Source organism: Cyphomyrmex costatus, unplaced genomic scaffold (assembly GCF_001594065.2).
Source record: "Cyphomyrmex costatus isolate MS0001 unplaced genomic scaffold, Ccosl1.0 scaffold216, whole genome shotgun sequence".
NCBI lineage: Eukaryota > Metazoa > Arthropoda > Insecta > Hymenoptera > Formicidae > Cyphomyrmex > Cyphomyrmex costatus.
This window is the reverse complement of record NW_017276214.1, coordinates 172,940-198,757: the sequence shown is the minus strand read 5'-3', so window position 1 is coordinate 198,757 and position 25,818 is coordinate 172,940. Positions and strand designations below refer to the sequence as shown.

Genomic DNA, 25,818 nt, shown 5'->3' with positions numbered 1-25,818 from the left:
CTTAAACTTAAGGATTTTTGAGATCTGGTGGATGATTAAAATGGATCACCTGTATATATAATAAACAGAGTTGGCAAAAAATGTTTTTTTTTTAAGAACAAATATTGATAAACATATTTTTAATGCTTCATTCATGTTTTAAATAATATTATAAAAAATATATTAAAACATGTCAATTAAGCAAGTTTTGAACAGTTTAAAATATTAAAAAAAAATGATTTTACCAACCTTGATAATAAATCGAGTCATACATGTAGCGTGAATAAGCGCTTATTCGAGATATCTTTTTAAAATGTATTATTATCCAGGAGAATCAAAAGTTAAATGACTTAAGCTCCTTTAGCATCTTTTCCTTATTATGTAGACTCTAAACTTGTTTCGCGACGGTACCGACGTGCAATTAAGAATCACCTTGTATATCTAACATCACCGTTTGCGAAGGCTCTTCTCGTTTACTTTAGTGCGTATGCGAACCGCTCTGGTTGGATGGAACGTCGTTCCATCGTCAACGCGTACGCTCGTTGTATACACGTGACAAATAGAAGTCCCGTCCGCGCGCCGATATTACGCGTATGTACCCCATAATCGGCGGAGAATCGGGACGCGCACTTGCAAAATCGGGACGCGCACGTGCAAGATTAATATACATCGCTCATCCCGTTCATTCATAAACACGCGCGCACACACATCGATTTTTCATTCTTCTATTTGTAATTTCGTTACAATACAATTTCGCGTATGCGTAATATGTACACATTTATCAGTCACACTGGCTCTAAGGCCACCAAGAGTTTCCTTACATTCGGGATCTCTTCGCACTTTCCTTCCTCGCGAAAGGGTATACACATTAACAAAGTCCATGATTTTTTAATGTTATTAAAGGAGGAAAGGCAAGTCTCTTTATTAGGCTTAGTAAATCACTTCGTATACAGTGGCCTTCTTGTCGCCAGATCCGGTCACAATGTACTTGTCGTCCGCGGAAATGTCGCAGCTCAGCACCGACGACGACTCCTTAGACTGCAAGTTTAACAAAAGTATTGGCAAAATAAAACTTATGAGAACGTTGCTATTCAATTTTATACATATTAATTTATCGATTTAAAAAGATGTTCTCTCCTAAAAATTTGTTTACTTTTGATCAAATTGAAAAATTCAATAAATTAAAAAAAGATAATAAAATATAATAAAAAGAAAAGACATAGTTTAGCCCAAAAGAAAAAAAAAGTCCAATATACATATAGATACATATCCAATACATTCTGTTTTACAAGAACGCTAATTTTTAGGACGTGGTTGGATGCCAAACGAACACGAAAATTGAGACAAAGAATATAAATGATCCCATCAATTGTAAATACTTGCCTGAAATATTGAAGCACCGTACGGCGTACGCCACGCATTTAGCAGATTGTCTTTGCCAGTCGAGACGAACCACTTGCCGCAGGAGGCAAAACGCAGCGAGAGTACGCAGGAATCGTGCAGATGCAACTGGTACTTGTCGGACTTAGTAGCATGAAGTACCTCGACGTTCGAGTTCTCCATTCCGACGGCCAGCCACTCGCCGGTAGGACAGTAACCGAGGGAGAATATCTGCGAGGTGAAATCGTGCTGCTGTAGCTGCCTACCCTCGCGAAGGTCCCAGGAGCGCACGGTATTGTCGAGACCGCCGGTCCACAGTTTTGATCCATCAGCTGAGATGTCGATGCAGGACGCACCGTCCGTGTGACCTTGGAATTGCCTGACCAACGACTGATTCTGTAAGTCCCACACGGCGATATTGCCGTCGCTGCAGCAGCTGAAGCAAACTTTCGAGTCTGGCGAGATCGCCAGGGCGTAACACGCAGGTGCCGACGAAGTTAATTCCGCCTTAATTCTGGGCGTGGGACTAGCTAGGTCCCAAATGCTCAGTTGGCTGGCCTCTCCACCGACTATCAAGGTCCTCCCATCGGGCAGAAGTTTCACAGACCTGAAAAGTAAAACATGCCAATTTCGCCAAATGTCTTCTGTTTAATTAGTTTTACTGTTAAGAAATGTTATTTTAATAAATGTAGTCACTTTAATCTATGTCATCACATTTTTCAATCTCTTGCGTGGCATACTCAATAACGAGCCATCGAGATGTACATAGGTGCACATAGGTGTTATGCTACAATGCTTAGCATAGATTTTTTTTTATCAGACACCGCCAACGCAACATTCAGAAACAAACAGTTCTAAAATCTCTATTTTTTATTTTATTTTAAAAATAAAACTGCAATGAGACGATATTTCTTAGGCTAAAATGAGAGTAAACGCAATAATTTAGATTATAATTTTTTCAATTTTTAAAAGATTGTTTCCTTTGCGCATTACTTACTCTTTATTTATTTCTAAATTTTTTGCCTCTTTTGAGTTCCTCCAAAATTTCGCAGCGCACTTAGAAATTCTTTACGTTGAACAACTCTGATTTATGTACTGTAATAGCTCCAAACAACAGTCTCATCTCTTTTTTTTGAAAACAAAATTTAACCAGAAGAAATGTGTGACTTTATTCGCTATCTATAGTACTTTATGAGATCAAATCGTGCACGTGATCCTTTTTGCAAAAGTATATATAAAGATCAACGAAACGTTTAGACGTAACAGTGAGATAGCAATCACTCAGAGCTCTCACCTAATGTAATTGTCACGTTGCAAACAGTCCAGCTGAGAAACTGGTTTCACACTGGCGCTGCCGACACTTTGGCCGATATCCCAGACCTTGACGCAACCCTTGCCGCCGGTGTAGACGTACTTGGTCGGATTCGAGATCGTAACGGCGCAAACCACCTCGCCGTGTGTCAGGGTGTTAATCTGACGTGCGTGACGCGGGATACCCGGTCCTACCAGAGCGTCCGTGGGGAATGGTACAGGCTGCAGTTGGCCCTCGCCGTTCATATGGTAGGAGTACGCCCTGGGCGAAATAAGCGCAAGTGTTTAACGCTCTTATCGCGAAGGACAATGTTAGGGAGAAGTGAATCATAATATCTTGAATAGATTTTGTGAGATATAAAGGTTTTATACAAAAGTTTTATAATAAAATACCCCTATTCATCTAAATGAAGAATATTTTTCAAGAATAATTTTAAAAAATAATTTTTTTTTAATTATTAGTACAGAGAACATTTTCTAATACACCTTGAAAAGTTCTTAACATGTAACGAAAAAAGCTGAAAATTGCTTTACTTTATATAAAAGATTTTACTTCTTAAAACCGCAATCAATATTTTTTAACTTCATCTATTTATGTAATTTATACAAAGATTAAAATCTGAATTCGACATTTTGCTAGATTTCTTTGTTAGAAAAATCTAAGGTGATTTTTTTTCACGTAAATTATAATTACGTACGGTTTGCCACCTGCGATGTTGTTCAGTCCGTTACTCGCGGGTATCCTCATGTGACCGTCGAAACCGATCTGCGGAAGAGATGGTCGCTCAGTATCGTGACGCACAGAGATGAGAAAAAAAATAAAGGCGCGTTTGTTTATAGCAAAAAAATAAGAAATAAATGGCCTTAGGAAACGGTCATCGTCGATATGGATGGTTCTTATACGCGAGTCTGACACGAGATTGATCGCGTTTTAACCCTAAGAGGACCTCTATCGGTTTGACCTTTCTGATCATTCGGTATACGCCCCCGCTAAGTTTAGATTTCAGATTCGATCTAGATAGCTTTACAGTATCCATGAACATAATAAGAAAGAGAAAACGCTTATAAAACGTTTATAGAAGGTCCTCCTAGGGTTGAAAGAAATTAACGTATAAACAGTGGCGATTAAAAATCAATTTGTATTTTTTTTTCAGTCGCATATATAAAACTATATTGATTAATTAATGAAAGCGTGGTAACGTAAGGACTAATGTGTTACGGGGTCGTGAATCACCATGGAGGGCCGCGCGTATGGCAAGTTGCTGTATGGCGAGGGCGACTGCGGCGGCTCATTGCCGCGGGATGGCAAGCCCTGATAACCCTGCGGTGGCGTTTGCTGCGACGATGGCGGATGATAGACCCGCGCCAAGGACCCAGGGATGCCGCCCATAGTTGGCGTACAACTGCGCGAGCCCCTCGCCGCCGCCACAGGTGTACCCGGCTTGTCGACCTGGCGAACGCACGGTGTTTGCACCCACTTTTGCAGACGCTCACTGTGTCGCAATCGTACTAAGCTCTCGACCATGCCGATTGCAAATTTGCTGATCATGTCAGCCGCGATATCTTTCCTTTTCGTTTCGTTTCGCACGCGGCGGCAGAGAGCCGCTGCCTCGAGACGATCGATCGAGTAAATAAAAAAAAAGTACCGTGCTGTCGCGGAAATGTTACGATATGATTAGGGCCGTCAAACGCAAGAGCCTCTGCGTCGAGCAGAAATTGCTGTACTCAGGACACGTATTATGGAAATGTTCGAAATGGATTCTGATCAGAATCATTTCGTTTCTCCTAGAAATACACAATAGAAATCTAGGGAATAATTGAATAATTCCGATTGGAACCCATTCCGAATAATTTTATAATACGTGCCCAGATACCAGATTCTTCTTCGATTCTTCAATGAGAATTGATCCTTTTCACAAGCTGAAATATCGAATTGCCAGCCAATTCTGGAATTCATTATCGAATCGATTTTTTTCAACTTACATGAAAAGGATAATCTAAAGACCAAACAATTGAATATAATTAATTTTTATCTGTAGTTCCAACCAATTAAAGTTAAAGCACAGACCTTATTGGTCTGATTCTGATTGGTTTATCAGAATCCTTTATTTTATGGAAAGGAAAGACTTGAATTGATTGGTCAATTCTTTCAGAGTTTGTGTATTGTACGTTATAGAAAGATCTGTGCTCTGATCTTTACGTTCAATTGCTTAGCAGGATAGATCAAATAAAATAGAATCTATCATAAATCATAATGATATCATAGATAGAACGTCATCATTTAATACTTAAAAGTAAATTTATAAGTGACAAATAAAGTCATGATGATATTATTATGATTTTTGTGTTTTACTTGGAAGGCTGTAGAATCAGAAATTTCACCCAAGTGATCCCAATTATTTTATCCTTATTGTCTACTGAATGTTAAGTGATAAAGGACAAAATAATACATAATTAATCGTAATGGTTAATTATGACACAAATTCATTATGTATTACAAATGACTGTCGAATGGATGATTGGAGAATTTCGTAGGGTGCATTCAAGTACTACAACTGCTCACTGAGTGCTCAGTGAGCGATTGTGGTACTGGTTATTGAATGCATCCATAGTCCGTGCCGGTCGCGCTTCTCTGATTATTTAGAACTTTACACGTTACGAGCTCATACATTACCGACTTTGTATGTAAAACTGTATTTAATAAACAGTATTTAATAACAATAATGAATTTTAATGAACTCGATTCTTTAGAATCGATTCATTTTTCTCTTCTTTGTGATTACAAAAATCTTTTTAAAAAAGAAATTCATTTTATAGAAAAAAAAAGGCATCACTTGAGTGCGCGTAACAACGAATTTGCGCTCGATTGAAGATTCCTTTACAATTATTTTAATAGTCGCACGGTTTGTTTTGTTATATCATTTGCCTCTTGGTCACCGTTCTATGCTTGAAAATAAATAAGTAAGAATTTGAAAAGAAAAAAGATGAAATGTCTGACGACCCTAAGTTAAGTACCACGCAAATAGAAGAGATCGGCTTTTACGTTCGCTCCGCGAGAGGGTTTTCGGTATGTATATGGACGACAGAGTCACGACTGGGCCGGGTCGCAGCGTCGAATAAGCTTACTCTCCGCGAGATCTTACATCTTTACTTTTCAGAGACGGTGTACTACGGGCGGAGGAGCTGCCGCTGCGCGACGGCGGCCTGTCCTTTACGGATGCCGAGCCCGCGCCGGATACCGGTCCGCCAACGTGGCCCGGTGCGCCCAGCTTCTCCAGGGTGCCGTTTTCACGTGGGTCCGAGTGCTCTCCGTTCGCGTGCGGCGACGACGCCTCCTTTCGCGATACGCAAATATCAGGATTTCGTTAAACGAACACACACGCAATATCCTACTTAAGATATAGCATGCGATAGCACCACAGTCTTTTAAATTTGACAATATATCTTTATTCGCAGAAAATTTTTTCTCTCATTTCTTAATATCAAAATAGATTTTTTAATAAGATTTTTTATAGAGACTTTTATTTTCTAAAAGTATAATATATACAAGCATGGAACAAATTATTTTACGTCGTTTCTCCCGACAACATTATAGTTTTAATTGACATTAAACAAGTGCAAAGTTTAAAACTTGCATGCAAAGTATAATTATGAAAGATAATTATAATTACGTGTAAATAAATGAGATATTACATAAATAGATATATATATATATATTTTTAAAAATTAACAGATAAATGACGCTTTTTTAATGACATTCTTACCTCGTTCGCCACATCGACGACCAGATCCTGGTCGCTCTTTTCAGCGTCACTCTCCTGAAAAAGTCGAAAAGACATATGAGACAATGATAACGAGACGATTCACGCGAGTATATCGTCGAGTTTTCGATACACCTCTCATCCAAGCAGACGTGCAACTCGACCCACATTCTCTCGCGTGTCCTACTGACGGACGCACCCTCCGAGATGCATTATTAATCTTGCTGCCTCGCTCACGCGATGCTCCGATTGTGCTCGAACAATAAATTAACGGTGCGAACGCCTGGAGGCAATAAGCTCCGGCGCACGGTGTATCGACGTCAGCCGGTGAATGCGTAATCTGACTCGAAGTGAAAACGTTTACGATCAATTAAGCTTGATAATTAAATACTAAATTATTCAAAAAGGATTGCGTTTAATCTGTAATTCTGTCGAATTATATCCCTCGCGCTCTGTAATCCGAATTCGACTTGACAGCGTGCGCAAGTAATTAGGAAGAAAGTGTAATCACAATTATCGCCTATACATTTCTCATTCGTGAAACAATTTGCGGCTATCGTATACGTATACATTTATCTTATGCCAAGCTATATCTATAACAAGCCCGTTACCGTCCCTGCAATTTTGCGTCCGTACTATATACGTGATGGCGTATAGCACACGTATATCGTGTACGGCTAATTTATGTGGCATTTATCTCGTAACACTACTTATCGGTTATCTTTCACTCGGTGCAAGAGCGGAGGCCCGCGCCTTGCTCCGCCACCGCTCCGTCCTCTCAGAACGTGGCACGTAACGAGCTCAAAGCAGAGCACGCGATAGTAGCATTGCCCGCCTAATGACGTAATATTATCGCAGCGTATAACGTCCCATCGATGCACCGTGCATTTCGAACGTATGTGCACGAGAGATTGTGCGGGTGAGTCGCATATACGAACGCACGAAACCACCTGTGCGCGTCGCGAACGTTTTAAGTAATTCAGCTCTGGCGGGTATTTAAAAAATTCCCCCGCTAACTACCACACGGCCGCCTAACGTGATCTTATCCGACGTCCCAGCGCATGCATAAATTACATTCGACTGCTGCACAGGAGAAAATTGTCCGCACGGTTTAAGGAAAATTGAAATCGTAGATTAGCAAGAAGCTCAGAGTAATTTAAAAAAAACTTAAAATCTACGAATAATTTTTCTTTTTCTTTTTTTTTTAAGCGTATCCTCGCACTTGTACTTGAATATCTTTTCCAACGCGAATACCGATGCATTTAAGAAACTTAAAACGAATAGATTTCTTTAAGATCGCCAAGTTAATCGCAAAGTACTTGAAAGACTACCAAGATGTTCTTACTTTTTATCTAATTGTGCTTCGATTTTATTGGGAAAGAAAACTCTTCTGATGCAGAGCAAGATATGATGTATTTTTGTAAGATGCGAGTAGAACAAACAACTGGGCGAGATAATCGGAAAGTACTTTTTGACAAAGATAGCCGGACGAGTTTCCGAGAAGAAACGTGTTAAATGGACCGCGTGACATTAACCGGACTAGTACGAAATCGCAATCTGGCCGTGCCAGATATCCTCGGGAGGGCTATTTCGAGCTGCTAGGGACACGCAATAAATTTGTGTACGGATGATGAGCTTGGGTAAATAGAGAAGGCAGTGTGGTGGTATTGATTTCAGTGGTATATTACTCGGAGTGGCGAGAGCGAGCAGGCGGGAAGGGGGGGGAGGGGGCGCGGGTGCGAGGTGGCGTTCTAGAGTGGCGGAGGAGCGCAGTTATGAGAGAGAGACCGAGGGGGGTGGTTAAGAGAGCGGGAGAGAAGACTGAAGGAGACGAGGAAGAAGGTGGCCGGCGGGTGGAGGCTGTCTTCCACCCCTTAACCCGCTCGTTCTAGCGTTAAATATGATACAAATGTTATCATCCCTTCTATTCCGTTCTCCCGCGTTTCCCACCCGACGGCGACGGCGGCGGCGGTGGCGGCGGCAGCGGCGGCACACGAACCACGAGCGACCATCCTGACCCCCCCTGGGCCCCTCCGCCGCCTCCTCACCGGCCTCGTCCTTCGCTACCACCGCCACACATCCCCTCTCTCTATTCTCTCTCTCTCTCTCTCTCGTGGCGCTGCTTCCTCCGTCGACCTCTTCCCTCGTTTAACCCGGGAATAGCGCGGGGATGACGGTATTAAGGGCAGCTCTATTATTCGACCACCCAACCACTCGACTCTTCGCTTCGAGAATTCTCGAATTCTTTTTTTTTTTTTTTTGCCTCCTCATCCTTCTTCTCCACTTCGGCTCGTTCTTCCTTCGCGACCCCTCGTCTCACTCTTCGCGCGTCTACCATAGGTACTTTTCTGTTACGGTCCCTCCGCTCCGGATCCTTCCTCCTTCCTGCTACCGAGGTCCTGTACCCTCGTTCCGTACCAGCCACCCTCTATCGAGGTCCTCTGTAAACAAACGCACGAGAGCGAAAGAAGAATCGAAGGCTTTCCGTGTCTCCTCTTCCCGCCGTCTACTACTACTACTACTACTACTACTACTACTTCTTCTTCTTCTGCTTATTCTTCTTTCACTTCCTAGTCTCGTCTCCCGCTGCTGACTTTCGCAAAGTTAAGCGAGTGGCTACGATGGGAAAAGCGGCGTGTCCGCTCTCGGACGGGAATGGGATTATCCGACCATACGAGCGCTCGGCTATTGCATCGCATACGAAATCCGTCGCGTTCGCCGATTGCAAATACACAGGGATATCATTTGCACATCGACGTTTAATTTTCGCTGCGAGGCGTAAACTCTCGTAAAATTCTCATGCAAATTTAATTATACGGTACAATTTGTAAAACTCCAATTTTACAGCTTTTAACATGAAGCGGCTGCTGCAATGCATAACATGGAAAATGTGTGAGTATACACCCATTGTGACGCGCGCATCGCGAAAATCAATTTCACCGAGATATCTTACTTAAATAAAGAAGAGAAAAAGCGTATGAAGATTTTAACAGACTGAAAAGAATTAGATACTACGCGGCTTCTGACGTCAAAGCGTGTGGGATGACGCGAAGTACCTGGTAGAGTATTCAGTGTATTTGGTCTAAGGCGACGACGACGCGCTAGTAAGCATTGTCCCATAACTTTTACGAGGATGACCGCTTTTATGTTTCGTAGCGAGGACGCAGTGGAAATGTATTAAAGCGATTATGTCGCGCGCGCTAGATATAACACGGAGGTACAAGAGAGGCAGCGTACGGAGGGTGAGCACGCTCGTCGACGACAAAAATCGTCCGTCGCTGTGACGCTCATCGTCGAGAATAACGGTATAGATCAGAGGTGTGTACTTGTCATTGCGAAAGAAAGTAATAAAATACATATAATACATATATCATTTTACTCTTGCGCCTCAAGAGTATAGAAACTTCCTGAGAATGTCAAAACTCAGGCATGTAGAAATCAAAGATGAGTTGTGATAATCACCACAATCACGTTATACCAATATGTAAAGAAAGTGCACACGTGATTATCGATAATGATGGGTGTCGATAAATGACGAGGAAACTGACTTCGGAACTGGCTTAAAACTAACATCAAACTCTCTGGCAAGTACGTCTCTTCGATGCAATAGTAATCTCGGCTTCGGACTTTAGAACTCAGAATCCGTTTCACAGACAGTCCGCTTCAGAACCCACGCCTTGCTGAATGCGCTCCTTAATGCGCCCTTAATGCGGGACTTGTACGCGCATCGCGGAAATTGACGCGTTTCGAGTCTGCAACCCGGAGGTGATATTCCTCTTGTTTTCCCTCTCTTTTTTCGCGCGGCGACGAGCGACGAAAATGTATTAAAGCGTTTTTCCAGCGCGGAAAGGCACGAGAGGATGGAAGGGTCATCGGGGAGTGGAAGGAAAAGAGACGAAGACACAGACGAGGGCGAAGAAACGGAAGAAAAGGGTAGCAGTCGTTGACGGAGAATGGGGAATGGTGGGGGATTTAGCTCTGGGAAAAATGGTCGTAGGGCGGAGGAGAAAATAAAGGGGAAACGGTTCGTATGAAAATGTAATTAGGGGAAGCGTGGAAAAGCTCAGCTCATTGCGGCCTCCAACCTTTTCTCACTTCTTCCGTTCTCTCTCTCTCTCTTTCTCCTTCTCTCCTTCGCACACATTTCCTCCTTTTATTTTCTTCTACTCCTCTTCCACCTTCGCGCGATTCCCCGTTGCCACCAATTATGATTCCTTAATCGCGGCTTCATTAATCGCGATTCATTCATGCGTTCGCCGATGGCAAAATTTATCACCAGTATTTTATATACTCGCGATACAACTAACACGATCACATTTATTTCCCCCGTCAGTGCAATCTTGCGTTAGTTTTTGTCGAATACAGCTCTTAAATCTATCACGATCTTTTAGCAATTACACACAGAAAAATATCATTCTGTAGCTAAGACAAATAATGACTCAATTTATTTTCTCCCTTTAAGTAACAGTTATTTGTAACAAAAAAATATTTTGATAATAATAATAATCTTAAAATATACTTATTACTAGAAAAACTCATTAATATTCAAAACAAAAGTATATATTCTTTTTTTAAGGAATATTTTAAAATTAATCAAAAAAAGCGATTTTATACATATAATAAGTAAATTGATTTGTTTTATAATTTATAATCTTGATTGAAACATCAAACCTAGGACTGTCAGAATATATTTTGAATACATTTGATGCTTTTAATGAACTTATGATTTGTGGTTGTATGAATTCTTAAAATACTTGAAACAAGTAATTATTATTTGCGTATAGTATTTTTCTATATGTATCACTTTTTGATGTTTCAAGTCGGTAGTAACCATTTTTAATTGATCTTATTTTATTAAATTTTATCTTGAATTATAACTCTCTTGACCCTGAGTCTACCCTTCTCGTTTACTATTTTTAAATTTCTAACTGCTTTTGACACAATTTTCAAATTAACTCATTTACGGTGGAAACCATGTACACAATTGGTGCCAAGCAGCTCTTATTTTGCATCTCATGCAGGTAGTATTCCGCGCCGTGATTCACAATAAGACACATCTACATGTATTATATACATACACGTAGATGTGTCTTATTGTGAATACAACCTGAAAATAGCTTGAAAAGAAAAGCAAAACGTCCAATTACATTATTTTTAACCAATTTATTATTGCGCTCTAATTACTAATCTGATTCATATTTGTTGTATTGTTTCATTGTTTCGTGAGTATTGTTATTCTACATTTTTAAACTTCTCAAATTACTTCTTATACATATAATTTTTTTTTAAATATAAAATAAATATACATAAATTCATAAAATAATAATATATCAATTTATATACGGAATAAAATATAAAAGACTTGTATTCTTTAAGTATTTCTTAAAGTATCCGCTACAAGAAGATATTGCAACGAAACAATTGAATTTTCTATTAAGTACTTTTAAGTGCTTTTATCTCTGAAAATAAGGAATACAAAACTTGTACTACTGTTCTAAGGCTCAGATATCGTTACCAACGGCAGGCGTTCGATTACAGAATTTCGAGACGTTGGCGTCGCGACACGTCCCGACGTCTCGCCGCCGGCATTCGATGTCTATCGTCGCATCACGACATTTTACGTCCCTCAAAGATCGTTCGACGGTAACGTTCGCCATCTCTGGCTCGTCAGTTTTGCGGTCAGACGCATACGAGTCTCTCCTCTCGTTTCCGACGAACTTTCTCTATCTCTCTTTCTCTCTCTTTTTCTCTCTATTTTTTTTGTAACTATAGTTTGCACTTCCCATCGCCGATCCTTTATAGCCCGTAAATGTTTTTCGGCATCGCCGCTGTGTGAGAAAATTAAATTTGAAAGTGGCCAATAGCCTCGCGCCGCGAGAGTAAAGGGTTGCGAGGAAGAGGGGGGGAAGACACGCGGCGGCAGAAAGAGAAATAAAAGAGGGAAACAAGCGAAAAAAAAAAGGAGAGAAACTGAGTTCGAAAGAGGGTAGGGAAGGTAGGGAGGACCTTCTGCTCGGCGAGAGGATTTCAACAGGCTCGTGCATGTCGTTTTTCCACGGTGTGGAAATTTACGGGCTCCTTAAGCTCCTTCCGCGCCGAAAGCACATTTGCTTCTGACATCCACAACAGACCCCCTCCCCCCCCCGCCCTCCGCTCTTGCTACCATCTCCCTCACCCCCGGATTTCGCGCGCATGTATGGGGCGTTGGCGTTTTACTAAAAGCGTCGTGTCTTACGACGAGAGTCGTTCCTCCGACATGACGCACAATTGACGGCAACTATTGCCCTCGCGCGCATTCGACTATCTCATGAATGTTAATAATATTAAAAAAAAGTTGTTATATCTCTCCCGTTATTTACATCAATATTTTTTTCAACTTCATAATAAGATTTAGAGTAAGACTTCTCTTATCTTTATCGTAAAAAATTGAAAAACATTCAAGAAAAGAGATCTCTAATGCAACGCTCTCTTTCTTCCATTTTTAGGCGATATCGATCACTTTTGTTTAGAAACTGAACCACCAAATTGAAAATTGGAATTTTCAAGGAAATTGAAACCAGTCAGGGAAAAGTCAGGAACTTTGCAAAATTTTCTTGAAAAGTAAAATTCTTAACTTTTTAAAAAAGGTTAAATGCACATCACCGCACCTAGGTAATTCTCGAAAACTATCAACTTAACAATTCAATCCAACACAGTAATGATAATTTACATTATTATTGCTAATTTAAATTATAATATCTCAACAAAATATTTAACGGCTTCCAAGAGCGAAAGTACAAAAAAATTGTTTAATATTATTAAAAGTCAGAGAAATCACAAAAAAAATCAGAGAAAAGTTATGAAATTTTAGGATGAGGAATGTATGACAATCCTGTCGTTTTAAGACACCGATGCATTTGTCCGATAATTACTTTACATGCGGCGCGTGAAAGGGGTGGCTCGCCCTCGTCATTCGATAAAAGCGAATTACAGTCGATCCGTGCAGCAGAGCGAGGTACGATACATCCAAGTGTGCTCGCGGCCGCGACCAGCAACAACAAATATTCGCACCTCCGCGTGTGCGAGCTGGGGTAGTAGTCTCGTCGTTATAAATCCACTTGTTGTTATGCCAAGCAGCGCGAACGCGGCGCTGGGCGCGCGATATTAAACCTCCTATTAAATGTTCAATCAGCGCGTCCTTATTGCATCGCTCTTTGAACAGTATTCATAATTACCTCCAACGAACAAAAGGGGGACAGAGAGAAGAAAGTGGAGGAGAGTGCCAATGATAACTCGATCCTCATCGTCAAACGATTATACTACAAAGAGTCAGAGCGGCGACAACGACAACGACAATGTCGTTCCCTTAGTGAGCCACCCTCGGCAAAGGGCCCGGCCCGAAGGTGGTCCGAGTAGAGTATGTCCCGGGCGTTATAAAGAGCGAAAGAAGCATTCTCGAAAGGTGCGAAACGCGCACATGTATATATACATACATACGTATATATACGTATGTACACACAGGGAGGGAGGAAGCAGAGAGCGACGAAGCGAGAGAGCAAGTCGGAAAAAGGGACGCGCTCTCTCGATGCGCTCGAAAGAGGAGAAGGAGGAGGAAGTGGGCCGGCAGGAGGCGTTAGCTCGGGATACGCGGACCCGTCATACAATAAATACGATATTTGCACTCCCGCTCCACCCTGTCCCACTTCCCCTTCATCACCCAACCCCCATCCATCCATCCATCCATCCATCCATCTATCCCGCGATGCAGGGGTGACGGAGAAGAGTGAGACGGTGGTTGTTGCTCTATCTCTCTCTCTCGATGCACAGCCAGGGTTCGGCTCCGTACGTAGGGCGCGAGTGATGGAAAGAGGGATGGGAAACGGGAGACGAGGGTGAGTAGGTCGCGAGAGGAGCGGGAGAGAAGGTGCTCGGATGGGTGGTGAAAGCGTTGGTCGGTCGCGGCGAAGGGACGCGAAGCTCTGGCGCGAAGCGAAACGGCGTGTTGTGCGTGGTGTGGTGTGGCGTGGCGCGGTGTGCTGCTGTCGGTGGACGGGCGGGAGGGTTGGCGATGGTATAGATTTTTATGTCTGCGAGAAATACAAAATGATGGATATAAACCTCCTCGCCACGTCGCCGTGTTCCTCTCTCTCTCTCTCTCTCTCTCTCTCTCTCTTCTCTCTCTCTCTCTCTCTCTCTCTCTCTCTCTCTCTCTCTCTCTCTCTCTCTCTCTCTCTCTCTCTCTCCCTTTTTCTCTTTCTGTCTTGTACTATCTATCTGTCTCCCGTCTCTCTTTTTCTACACTCTCTCTCTTTCTCTCTCATCCTTCGCCCGTTCTCCACACACTCGCTGAGGGTAGTACACGAAGTAGTAACACTCGTGTACACAACCGCGCACGACCATACGCGTCCGTGCGCGAGATACACACGTACACGCGCGTTTCACACGAACGACGCGAGCCGACCGTACAACCTCACCTCGCTTACAGAGAGCAGGAGGAGGAGGAAGAGGAGGAGGCAAAAGAGGGTGAGGCTGGTGGATGGAGGTCTCTTTCCGCCCGGCGCTCACGTTTCCTCACACCCCCGCGCGGTCACCCCTGGCCCCCGAGAGCAGCCGCGAACCTAACCCAGCTCCCCTCCGTCTCGCCGCCCTTTCTCCCCGCCCCGCGCCGCCACCAACCCCTTCGGCTGTACATCGAGCGGTCCCCGCGTCCCGATCCCCTGCGGAAGCTCAGAGCGAATGTTTTGTCATCATACCACCCTGCACGCCACCCCCAACTCCCCGAGCAACCGCCCGCCCTGGCCTCCTCCCTCCCTCTCTCGCCGCCTCTCTGCCCCAAGGCGCCGCGGCAGATACACTCGCAACCACGTACACACCTCGAATTTCCGCTTTAGGTATCCCAAGTGCTTCTTGTGCACGTGCACGTATGCGTTTCATCGTTGATGTCGAGAGGACCTCGTTTCGGCACGTGTATGTGCATGCGTGTTGTGCACGATACAGAAAGGCGTCAAAGCGCACCGGTGCGTGCATGAAAGTGCACGCTTGCAAGCGCGTGTCGATTCGTAGGCGTTTCTTTGATTCAAGGCTGACTTTTTTCCACTGTTACAACCACACGGTTCGCGATATTTGAACTAAGCGCAACAAATATGAGTTACAATTTTCAGTTAACAATTTTTAACCGCAATTTATTGAGATTGATGTTTACGCTATTTTCTTCACACGTCGCGTATCTGTCACGCATCATGATACTTTTGCGACAGTTTATTAAAACCACAATATGTACTATTTCATTTTAGAAATAAACACCGTCACCAGAGTATTATCTTTTACGTTGATCTATCAAACGAGTCGTTAAACAAAAAGGGAGATAATTTCTTAAACGTTTGCGAGTTAAATTATCTTAGCGCCATAATTTTGATGAGTTAAATTATTTTAGCGCCACAATTTTGAGGTTTATTCTTCGTACAACAAACAACGTTAATAAAAACATATCTCAACGATGATAAATGCAATATTAAGAAAAAAACATTTTGTTCATCGTTGTTAATATTATTTTACGTCTCGACATGCGCAATATAATGTAGAGTTTATGAAAGCCCTGCGAGAGCTTTCGTGTGTTGACCGCCTTTCTTTTCGTCGTGAAAACCTAAAGAGCGACGGCTGCGCTTTTTTTTTTCTCGGCGCATCTCTCTTCTCTCACTACATCGAAAAAGAAATACGTCTATGAAATGAAATTCGATCCTACTCTTTTACTTTTGACGCGTCCCAACTGATTGATTACTTAATTAATTCATTAACGCGATCTGACGCGTTGATCGACTGCACATCGCGCTCTCTCGATGGATCCTTCCATTTTTAGTTGTACTAGTTAAATAGCGGTGAAATCTTATTTATATCCGTTAGTTTTAACTGATTCTGATTTCTCGAAATTTCGCTTATGAGAGGATTTTTAATTTCCGTAAACTATATTATTACAATTTTATTCGTACATTTTGCCTGAATTGTCTCATTCAAGGCGATAAACTTAATGAAATGTTATCGATCAGAATTGAAACGGAATAAGACGCGCGCAAAGGGGTTTTCGACGTCGAAACATCGCGTCGTAAAATAGTGAAGCTTTGAAATTCGTAGTTACGCCACTGGGTTGGCCGCTACAACTGAGATCGTCGAGATCTTTATATTCCTGGCGAGGAGAGCTAGTGGAAGCGGCACCAAGGGATGCAGCAAAGAGAGGTGGCGGGCCAAGAGGAAGTGAAGGAGAAGGAGGAAGAGATGAGACGAAGCGGAGAATAAGGAAGAGGCAGATAGTGACGGGGGTGAGTGAGACGAAGAGAGACATCCCGGTATCCCGCCTCGGCGAGAGGAAGACAGGTCCACCGACGTCTCTCACGAGCGATTGTGAGAGGTCGACAGAGCGTTTTGTAACAAGAGCCCGCCCGTCGGAGATATCGACTGTTCCGAGCGCTCGCGTCTGAAAAAGTAATAAGGCGCAAAGACGGATATAAAATTTGTTACGCCGGCCCGAATTGATGAATCCTGCACCGACTGGCGGGAACCCCGCGGGACCGGGAGCCTATCTTTTTGTAATCGATAACCAAGTTATTTACCACTTAGTGCCCGGGTGAATAGCGATCAGGGGGATTGACCAGTAAGAAGTGTGGAAGTGTCTGGATCTTACTCTTTCTGCCCATGCAGACATTTGGATTCAAGTGTCTTGAATAACGAAAGAGTGCACAGGAAAAACAGTTTTACTAGAGTATCTAAAAATGTAATTATAGATCTGAAAATAATTTTGTTACATTACGTCAAAATAATTATGTAAGACGCTCCAACTAGTTACTAGAATGTCAAAACTTTTTGCAACATTATTCATCATGTTTGAAATTCTTACGTAATTACGTTGATGTCGAACTAAATACAGATCTAAAAATAATTTTGTTGCACCGTCAAAATAACTATTTTGTTCAATTTTTAGATACTCCAGCCGAATTATTGTTCCTGTATGAAGTTTCTTCAATGAAAACTTTCATTCGTTTTATCAAAATGTGATAAAACTCATAACAAAATACTGTTAATAAAAATATCGAATAAATAATCTTTCGTTTAAAAGAAATTGATCCCATTTTTAATTTAATCAAAGAATCCATATACGGAAAAAAGTGCTTTTGCTAATAATATATCTACAAAGAACTCCGTATTAATTAGATACATGAAACCCGGAGTTGGATCCCGGAGTTTCGTTATTCATATATACCAATAGCATATAATGTAGTGAATAAAAGATATTATAGACATATATATAAAGCTCAATAGTTGATATATTTTCGCTTATGTATCATTATGATTTATCAAAGGTCTGTTATACTATTAATATATTCTGGAAATACAAGTTTTACATTTTTTAAAAACTATTTATATTATAAAAATATTTAATTTGTAACATACGCGCGCGCGCGCGAATTACCGCTTAGAAAAATGACACTCTCACTTGTTCGTTTATTTCATCATTGTTTAAATCTCCGATTATTATTATTAACTTTCAGACTATCTATTATTTGAGCTATAACATTGTTTGCTTACCACATTATATGGTAAGCTACAACATACATAAAAACCAATTCATTTCACTAGGACTCCATTTTCTTTGATGCGTAATGTTTGATTACATGTATTATAGATCTGAAAATATCTAATCTTATTAGATTATCAAAATAATTACATATAATGTTTAAGATGGTGACTAGAATGTCAAAATTTGTTATTACATTGCTCATTACGTTCGAATTTCCTGAGAAAAATGTATGGTTGGATTAATTAAAATTCTGGCTGAATTTACTTTGATTGATATAATCAGAATCTTTTGATCCGTCCATTTTTTTCAACGTATATAATTATTTTAATAATTGAGTAAAATTATTTTCAGATTGGTATATACCTAAATTTTTAGATACTTGAGCAAGATCGTGTATATAAAAAAACTCATTGTCAATAGATGTGAGATACGCTGTGTAATAAAAGAATCTTTCAATGCGTTGCCTTGTAAAAACTGACACTGGTTTAAGTACGAAAGAATTTTAAGTAGCCAATAAGGTAACGAAGTGCAAATTATCGAGTGCAAGGGATAGACCGCGAAGCGTGCGCGGCGCGAATCGGAAATAACGCAGAAGGATGATGGATGAGGGATTCTCGTGGACGCGGGATTCTCATTAGTACCACCACGCGCAACTAGTTAGAAGTCCGGTGGCGTGGCCGAGCGCGAACGATAATCGACCAAGAAGTGCGCAGCTGGCATCGCGTAATACTCCCGGCGAACGTATTATTGTTATCTAATCGTCGCCGCGTTAATACGCGGAGGCGGATCGATAGTTGCGATTTAGAACGACGCCGGTGGTCAACAGAAAACTACGATCTTACGCTCACCAGCTGCGAGATCGATTCGATCGCCCGGAGCAATAGTATCGAGTCTCGACATTCGACGTTAATATCGTCAGGTCTTGTATCACATATGTACGTTTCTTCGTTAGGGTACTATAAAAAAAGGTACTTCGACAAAATAAAGCGACATAAAAGAATCAACAGACCTTCGAAACTGTAAAAATGCTTAAACAAATTTTATGAGATACGTCGATGCGGTACGATAAAATAATAGAGATAAAGATACACATCAGAAACATGACATATAAAAAATGGAAGACACGAGAGAGTTTCTTCCCGTCTCTATAATATTTTAAAGTCACAAATTACAATTAGCGGAAAGAAGGAAAAAGAAAAAATGTATATCTGCTTGACGAGAGTTATTGCGCGAGAGATCAAGGGATACGTGTAGTTTTATCGTTCGCATTCGACAAAGACAGTCGTGGAACGACGACAAATCACACCGAGGATCTTTTCAATTTCCAGCAGAAGGCGCAGCCCTCTCGGTGAGTTGACAGGTGGAACAGGTGAAGGGCGGAGCATCGGCGCGCGGGGGTCGGATTGCACCGGGGAAAAACCGTGCTTGCGAAGTAATCGAAAAATACAGGAGCGGATCCATCAGGAAGTCCCGAGTTTTTTTTTTTTTTTTTTTTAATATTATATCGGCGTTGCTGTTCGCGTGGAGTGAACGAGTGGGTTATATTATATACGTATACAGTCGCGATAGAGGGAGACGGATAGAGCGAGAAAAAAAAAGGGATGGGAAAAAAAGAGACAGAGCGAAAAAAAAGGACGGTGATATCGTATAAGAGCGAGAAGGGCGGGCGGGTGAGGGGGAGGGATGCGAATACAAAAACGAAAGAGGAAACGAAGCTGCGCTAGAGAAGAAGAAGAGCGAGACAGAGCACGGGGAACAACGTACCGACTGACCAACGGGGTTGGACAGTGACGAGCGGGTAGGTAGGACCCACAAAATAAACTGAAACCAGCCCCCTCCTACCCTCTATGCTATCCCTCGTGCTCTCATTCTAGCCGCGTCACCTCCACCTCCGTGCCGCCTCACCTCTGCCGCCTCCACCTATTCTCCCGCGATATATCCCCCTCGTAGCCCTCGTACCGCCGACCTAACCCCCGCTCGTTTCGTCGACCACCTCCGCGGGTGCCTCTCTACCTCGGCCAAATAAATTACACCGCCTCGTGACGCGAAAAAATCCAACGAGTTGCCAGAGAGTGAGTGAGTGAGTGAGTGAGTGAACGAGGCAAGAGGAGGAAGACGAGAGACGGAAGGAGAACGCGCGGTGCCGGGAAAGGGGATGAACGACGGGTTCGGGCGGGCGGGCGGAAGGGGGGGAGAGAGAGGGTGGATAAAGGCCAGCACGCGGGGCGGAAATAAAGAGAGAACGAAAAAAGTGGAAGAGGTTGGAGGTGGAGGTTGGGTACCGTGGTCCGCTTTAATTGGTTCGACGTGGTCAGATGAAAAATTCAACCACCCACCCATCCCAACCCGTTCCAACTCTTCCTCCACCTCCTCCTCCTCCTCCTCCTCCGCGCTATCTCCACCTCCTATGCTTTCCGCTGCGTCTTTCTCGCTTTCTCGCTATCGTATCGTTCACTCTTTCCCGCCGCCTAAATTCCCACCAGATGAATCTACCGCACATCTACGCGCGTCCCGATGTCTGCAAGTTTCTACGGATCAGGGCGAGGAGACACGTTAAACCGGCCGGCCTCAACCACGCACCGTCTTCGTAAACACCCAGCATCGATTCTGCCTCGAATTCAACTACTCCCATTCATTAGCGCATCTAATGCCGCGAGAATTTCGATTAATCCTGTGAAATCCGTGGATGCTTGTGCATTCAGTGCAAACAAATGCGATTTTTTTTTCAAACACGGCTAAAATAACATTCCGGTAATTTGTTCGTAAAATATGGAAACAAAAACTGAACGAAAAAATTCAACTTTGAGAAACTGATAATTTTTGTAACGGATAACATTTCTCGAAAAAGGTTTTCGAGAATTTTTCCATTTACTCGAAATTACTAGATCGAACATATTTCAATTGAACAATTAATTAGGTTCTTCTGGTACCTAGCTAAAGTTACTTTTCATGCAGCAGCACGTGTCTCTCTCGCAAAAATTTCACCATTTAACACGTTTGAGATTTTCCGTCTTCAATTTCATTTCGACCGCTATGAAAAATGCACTTTGCCATCCGACACGCTTTTGAAACGTTATTTCACAACGAGCACTATGCTCCGTCGCATTACCGAGACCGCCGCGGGCGCGCGAGGTGGATCCTAGGATTTTATCGGGAATCTTTTTTGCCTCTCCTCGCTTCGCAACGTAGTAGCGCCGTAGTAGTGACAAACGGCCAGAATGACGATTACGAGAAAATGAGGTCACAGTCAGACACAATCTCTCCATTTACGCGGTAGGAGTAATTACACCAAATAAAGCAGTAATCGGGAACTGGATACACTATTCTCAAAATGTTATCACAAAAGATATCAAATAGATCCTTTCTCGGTCATAATATTGTATAGATAAAAAAAACTATCCACATATGACATACATATGTGTTCCTATTTAACATTGTAAGTCCAAGTATGTAAAAAGTGGTTTCAGTATACATGCGATTAGTTTATACTGCAGTACGATATGTTATTTTTACACAGAAAACTTCACACACACACACACACACACACACACACACACACACACACACACACACACACACACACACATTGAAAATTAACAGCTGATTTTAATCTTTATGTAGACAGGTGTGCGGGTGCTCAGAACAGTATATAAATATAAATTTTTACAATTATATTTTTTAATGGTACATATAAAATTAAAATTACATTATTTATACCTTTATGAATTAATAAAATGTAAAAATAATGAACTCTTTAAGACTTCTGAGTAATATTTTTTTATTTTCCTATTTCAGAACAAGATTTTCAAGATAACTATGCGTGGAATGCTGTGACCAGACTATTTCAACATTACAAAAAAAGACTTAAGAAATTATCGTAAAATAATCAAATAAGACAAAATAAACGCCTTTCCCGCGATATATAGCGATTTCATGCGGGGAACCGGCAGCACAGCAGCTTTCGTCGCGACGGAAACAGGGCATACGGTTGCTCCTTTGATTAATGCTTCCTCGGGGATGAAGCGAAGGGGTTAGAGAGATAGCGGTAGTGGTATCCTGAGCCACGACTAATCCTCTCTTGGCGTGCACATGTAGGTACGAAGCTCGACGGCAGTTCTAAGAACCTAAGCGTGGACACGAGCGAAAACTCATTTCCGGATGCGTTCCCCTGCTTCTTCCTCCCACCTCTATCTCTCTTTTCGTCTTCGACGGTCTCCCCGTGAATTATATGCATACGACCGGATACGATGTTGCGTTCGTGTTCTCGATCATATTATTCTGCACTAGGGACACGTGTTCGCGATAGTGACAAATTCAATAAGTACGTAAAGGTGAGCATTTTAATATATAAAACATTTACTATAATTTTTTCTTACTGATATAAAAAAATTAATAAATTATTAAGTAAATAAGTAAAAAGAGATTAATTGTGCAAATATCAACCACGAAAAAAATCGATTGGCCACAGCATCATAAAAATATTTTATTTTAGTATTTAAATTTTCTTGGAATATTAATGATAAATATTTTTACGTAACACAATCCATATTTTGTGATGATTAGGTAAAAAGTGGAATGTAAATAGAATTCTTCATATTCTAACAATGACACAATGTTGTCATTTTATAACATCATTATATTGTAATAACAATTTCGTAATTTCATTAAAATTACTTTCTATTTATCATGACTTTAAGTTAACTCACGGCTGCGGGGAAATGCAGCTGATGACCGGATCTGTCCAGCGTCTCAACTTCAAACAAACTTCCTAGCACTCTTGGGACCGAAGGGATTGCCCGTGTAAACGACGCATCGTTAGTACATCCAGAAAGAACGAAGGATAATACGAAAGCGTGGAAAGCGTTGGAAGGAGACGCAGAGAAAACTGGAGGCAAGATGTTAGTCGCCCGTGATTCCTTGATTTCCACCAGTAGCTTGGCGGCGACAATTGGCCGCGACAACTACACGGTTGCCCGAGAAGTAATTTTAACAGTGGCGGTCTGAAGTCATCAGAACGCGGCGAAGAACCATTGGGAAATACGTTCTTCGATAGTTGAAAGAGCAAATAGACGAAGAAAATATTTTATAGTTTTGTTAGAGTTATATATCCTTTATCCTTCTTCAATTGAAAACATTATATCTAAAAAAATATTGCTTAATAAAGTAATTTATTATATATTATTAGTGTATCTATTTATTTCGTAGATAAATTACTTTCTTCTTCCACCCGCATATACAGAAGGTGAGTCATGCAATACGAGAACGGTAACTTCATAAGAAATCAGGCATCATTAAATCGTTTAGTTTTTTCCCCTCGCTACTTTTTCCTATCATCAACCGTGAAGGAGATATAATTCGTTCGAATTACGCGACTCATCCCGTATAATAGATCACTTTTCTCAACTTTCTTTATGACGTTATGATCTTTTAAATAAATAATTAATGCAAATCAACGAATACAATTGCGCGAGAAAGAAAAAAATATTAGGGATACAGCGCCATGGCCGGCTGATAAATTCGCGTAGAAACGCTCTAATCGGTATGAAGAAAAAAAAAAATATGAAAGAGAAGAAAATAACAGAACTCTCTGGAAAAAAGTAGAACAAGGTAAAGAGAACCGAAGAGAAGGTAAGTGAGGCGGCCGAAGAAGGTAAGGGAGCAGCTGAGAAAAATAATCCAATTTAGTCAGTGCGCGCACGACGACCCGGCTAACTGTTCGCCTGTTTTCACGGTTTTTAATTATACACCCGCCTCTTCTCCGTCGACACCCCCTTCTGCCCTGGAGTCCGCGTTCGTGCCTCTGCACTGGAGAGAAGCTCGCGCACTTTTTTGTCGTCGTGATTCAGGACAGAGAAACACACTTTCATGGAACTTCACTTTGGATAGACGTTAAGCAAAATAGACGATCGCCCGACTTAACAGACGGAAGAACTCTCGCGGGTTATACGGCAGGTTCTTGACCGGCAGGAAGTCGGGGTCCTTTTTTCCGCCTTTGCGGCGAACGAGGGTAATCCGATTTCGATGGAAACTTCCGCGACGCATGATTGCATTTGGGACGCTCGCTCCCGCTCGAAGAGAGAAGGCCGACATAGACGGCACGCGAGACTATCGAGCATTCTATCCTCTCCTCTATCTATCCCTCTTTTTTTTTTACGGCGAATTCGACGGTTAAGTGGAAGTTAGCATCGACGCTCTCCCATCCTTTATCGCGCGGCTCGAACTCGATTCTAACTCGGCCCTTTTATTACTCTTACGTTTACTTTCCAGCGATATAACGCGCGCGCTCTCTTTATTCTACCACCCTTTGCCCTTCTCTCTCGCTCCTGATCGCCGAGAGTGTCGGCCGTTTTATCGGCTTTCGACGTCGCTGCAATTAGCATTTTAATTCTCAGCTAAACGCGCCTCCCACCGTAACTTTTTCGACGCTGAGTCTCTCTGTAGTTAAGTGTGCACTGACCAACGAATAATATTCAATGCAACAGCACGCACCTGCGTTACCGATGCGTTGACTCTTTCTTCTAGTTTTTACCCGAAGGAGAATAATTTCAAACGACAATGTCGATTTTCGTGAAATTACAGAGCACTTCTGCTTCCAACAATTTATAACTTAACATCTCGTTTTAATCTTTCGAAGCTGACACCAAAATCTGTAACACAGTTACAGACACTAGTCTGTAAGACCTATTTAATTTAAATTAATATTAATTAAAACGTACTAATTAATTTCAAGAAATCAAGATGACGTAATTCGTATAAAAAGGAAGTGAATACTATGTGTAATCGGTTGTCCTGAAATTCGCGAATAAAGTATATCCTAGTAAGAAAATTTTCAAAGACTAAGTAAGAAAATTATTGAATTTTTATTTTAAATAATAGTTTGTGAAATAATACGGCTAAGTATGGACTACGTTTAGATGGATTATGTTTAAATATCAAAATGCACGTTTACTACTGCATTCGCGATTCATGGATAAGTAGTCGTCTAAATATTTGTAATCTGCAATTATATTTAAACCTTTATATCGCAAAAACTATTACTTGAAATAAAAATGTGCACATAACATTTTCACTTAATTTTTCAAAAAATTTCTAACTGTGTGGTATTTTAATTCGCAAATTTCGAAACAGCCTGTTTATTTCGAGAAAACAATACAGTTTTCCAAAAGACATTCTAAAGACGCTCAGGAATGTTCAATGTCCTTAAGCATGTTCTAAGGATGTTCCTTTGAGAACTATGTTGTAGGATATATTTTAATAAAAATAATTTAAATTTACAGATCTAACATAAAGAAAATTAAATTATTTGATATTATTTTACAAAGAGATTTATAATTGAATGGACTCAATAGCTATATCGTCAGCTTCGGAGGATTAAATAAAAATCCGCTTTCTAATTTATAAAATATAGAATAAAATTTTAAATTGAAAAGAGATCTGATCAGACCGTAAAAATGGAATGTAAAATATCGAGTTCGATCGAACTGCCGATCGATTCGAGCACATCGGGGCGTCGCGTCGCAAGAAAGCGGCGGCCGGATGGTGTCAATGCTGGTAATGGTACTCACATGTCCTAGCTTCTCCTCCTTCCGCCTCTTGGGGTCGCTCTCGAGGTCGGGTGTGCGGCTGCGAAATTTCTCAGGTGGAGAGACCGAGCGATGGCCGAGCCTCTCGTCCGGTAGGGCGATCGGCTTACGGTCCTCGGGTGTCTCCGCGGCCGCGCGATGCTGTTGTAGATCGGCGGGTTTCAGCAGCGCTTGCGCCTGTGCTTGGACCGCAGCCGCGGCCGCGGGATGCGGCGGCGGCGCCAAGTGCGGCGGCACACCCGCGGCTGCGGCCGCC

At 41.8% G+C, this 25,818-nt stretch overlaps 1 protein-coding gene across 1 annotated transcript in view; it reads right to left on the bottom strand.

The window, feature by feature from the left end:
* Positions 1-450: 450 nt before the first annotated feature.
* gro (TLE family member transcriptional corepressor groucho) overlaps positions 451-25,818 on the bottom strand; it is a 47,511-nt gene continuing 22,143 nt past the window's right edge. Inside the window, 8 exon segments of the mRNA XM_018539490.1 lie at positions 451-1,017; positions 1,363-1,966; positions 2,654-2,932; positions 3,369-3,436; positions 3,905-4,120; positions 5,814-6,005; positions 6,435-6,488; positions 25,545-25,807. Coding sequence (XP_018394992.1) covers positions 910-1,017; positions 1,363-1,966; positions 2,654-2,932; positions 3,369-3,436; positions 3,905-4,120; positions 5,814-6,005; positions 6,435-6,488; positions 25,545-25,807 — 1,784 coding nt within the window. The 3' untranslated portion in view covers positions 451-909.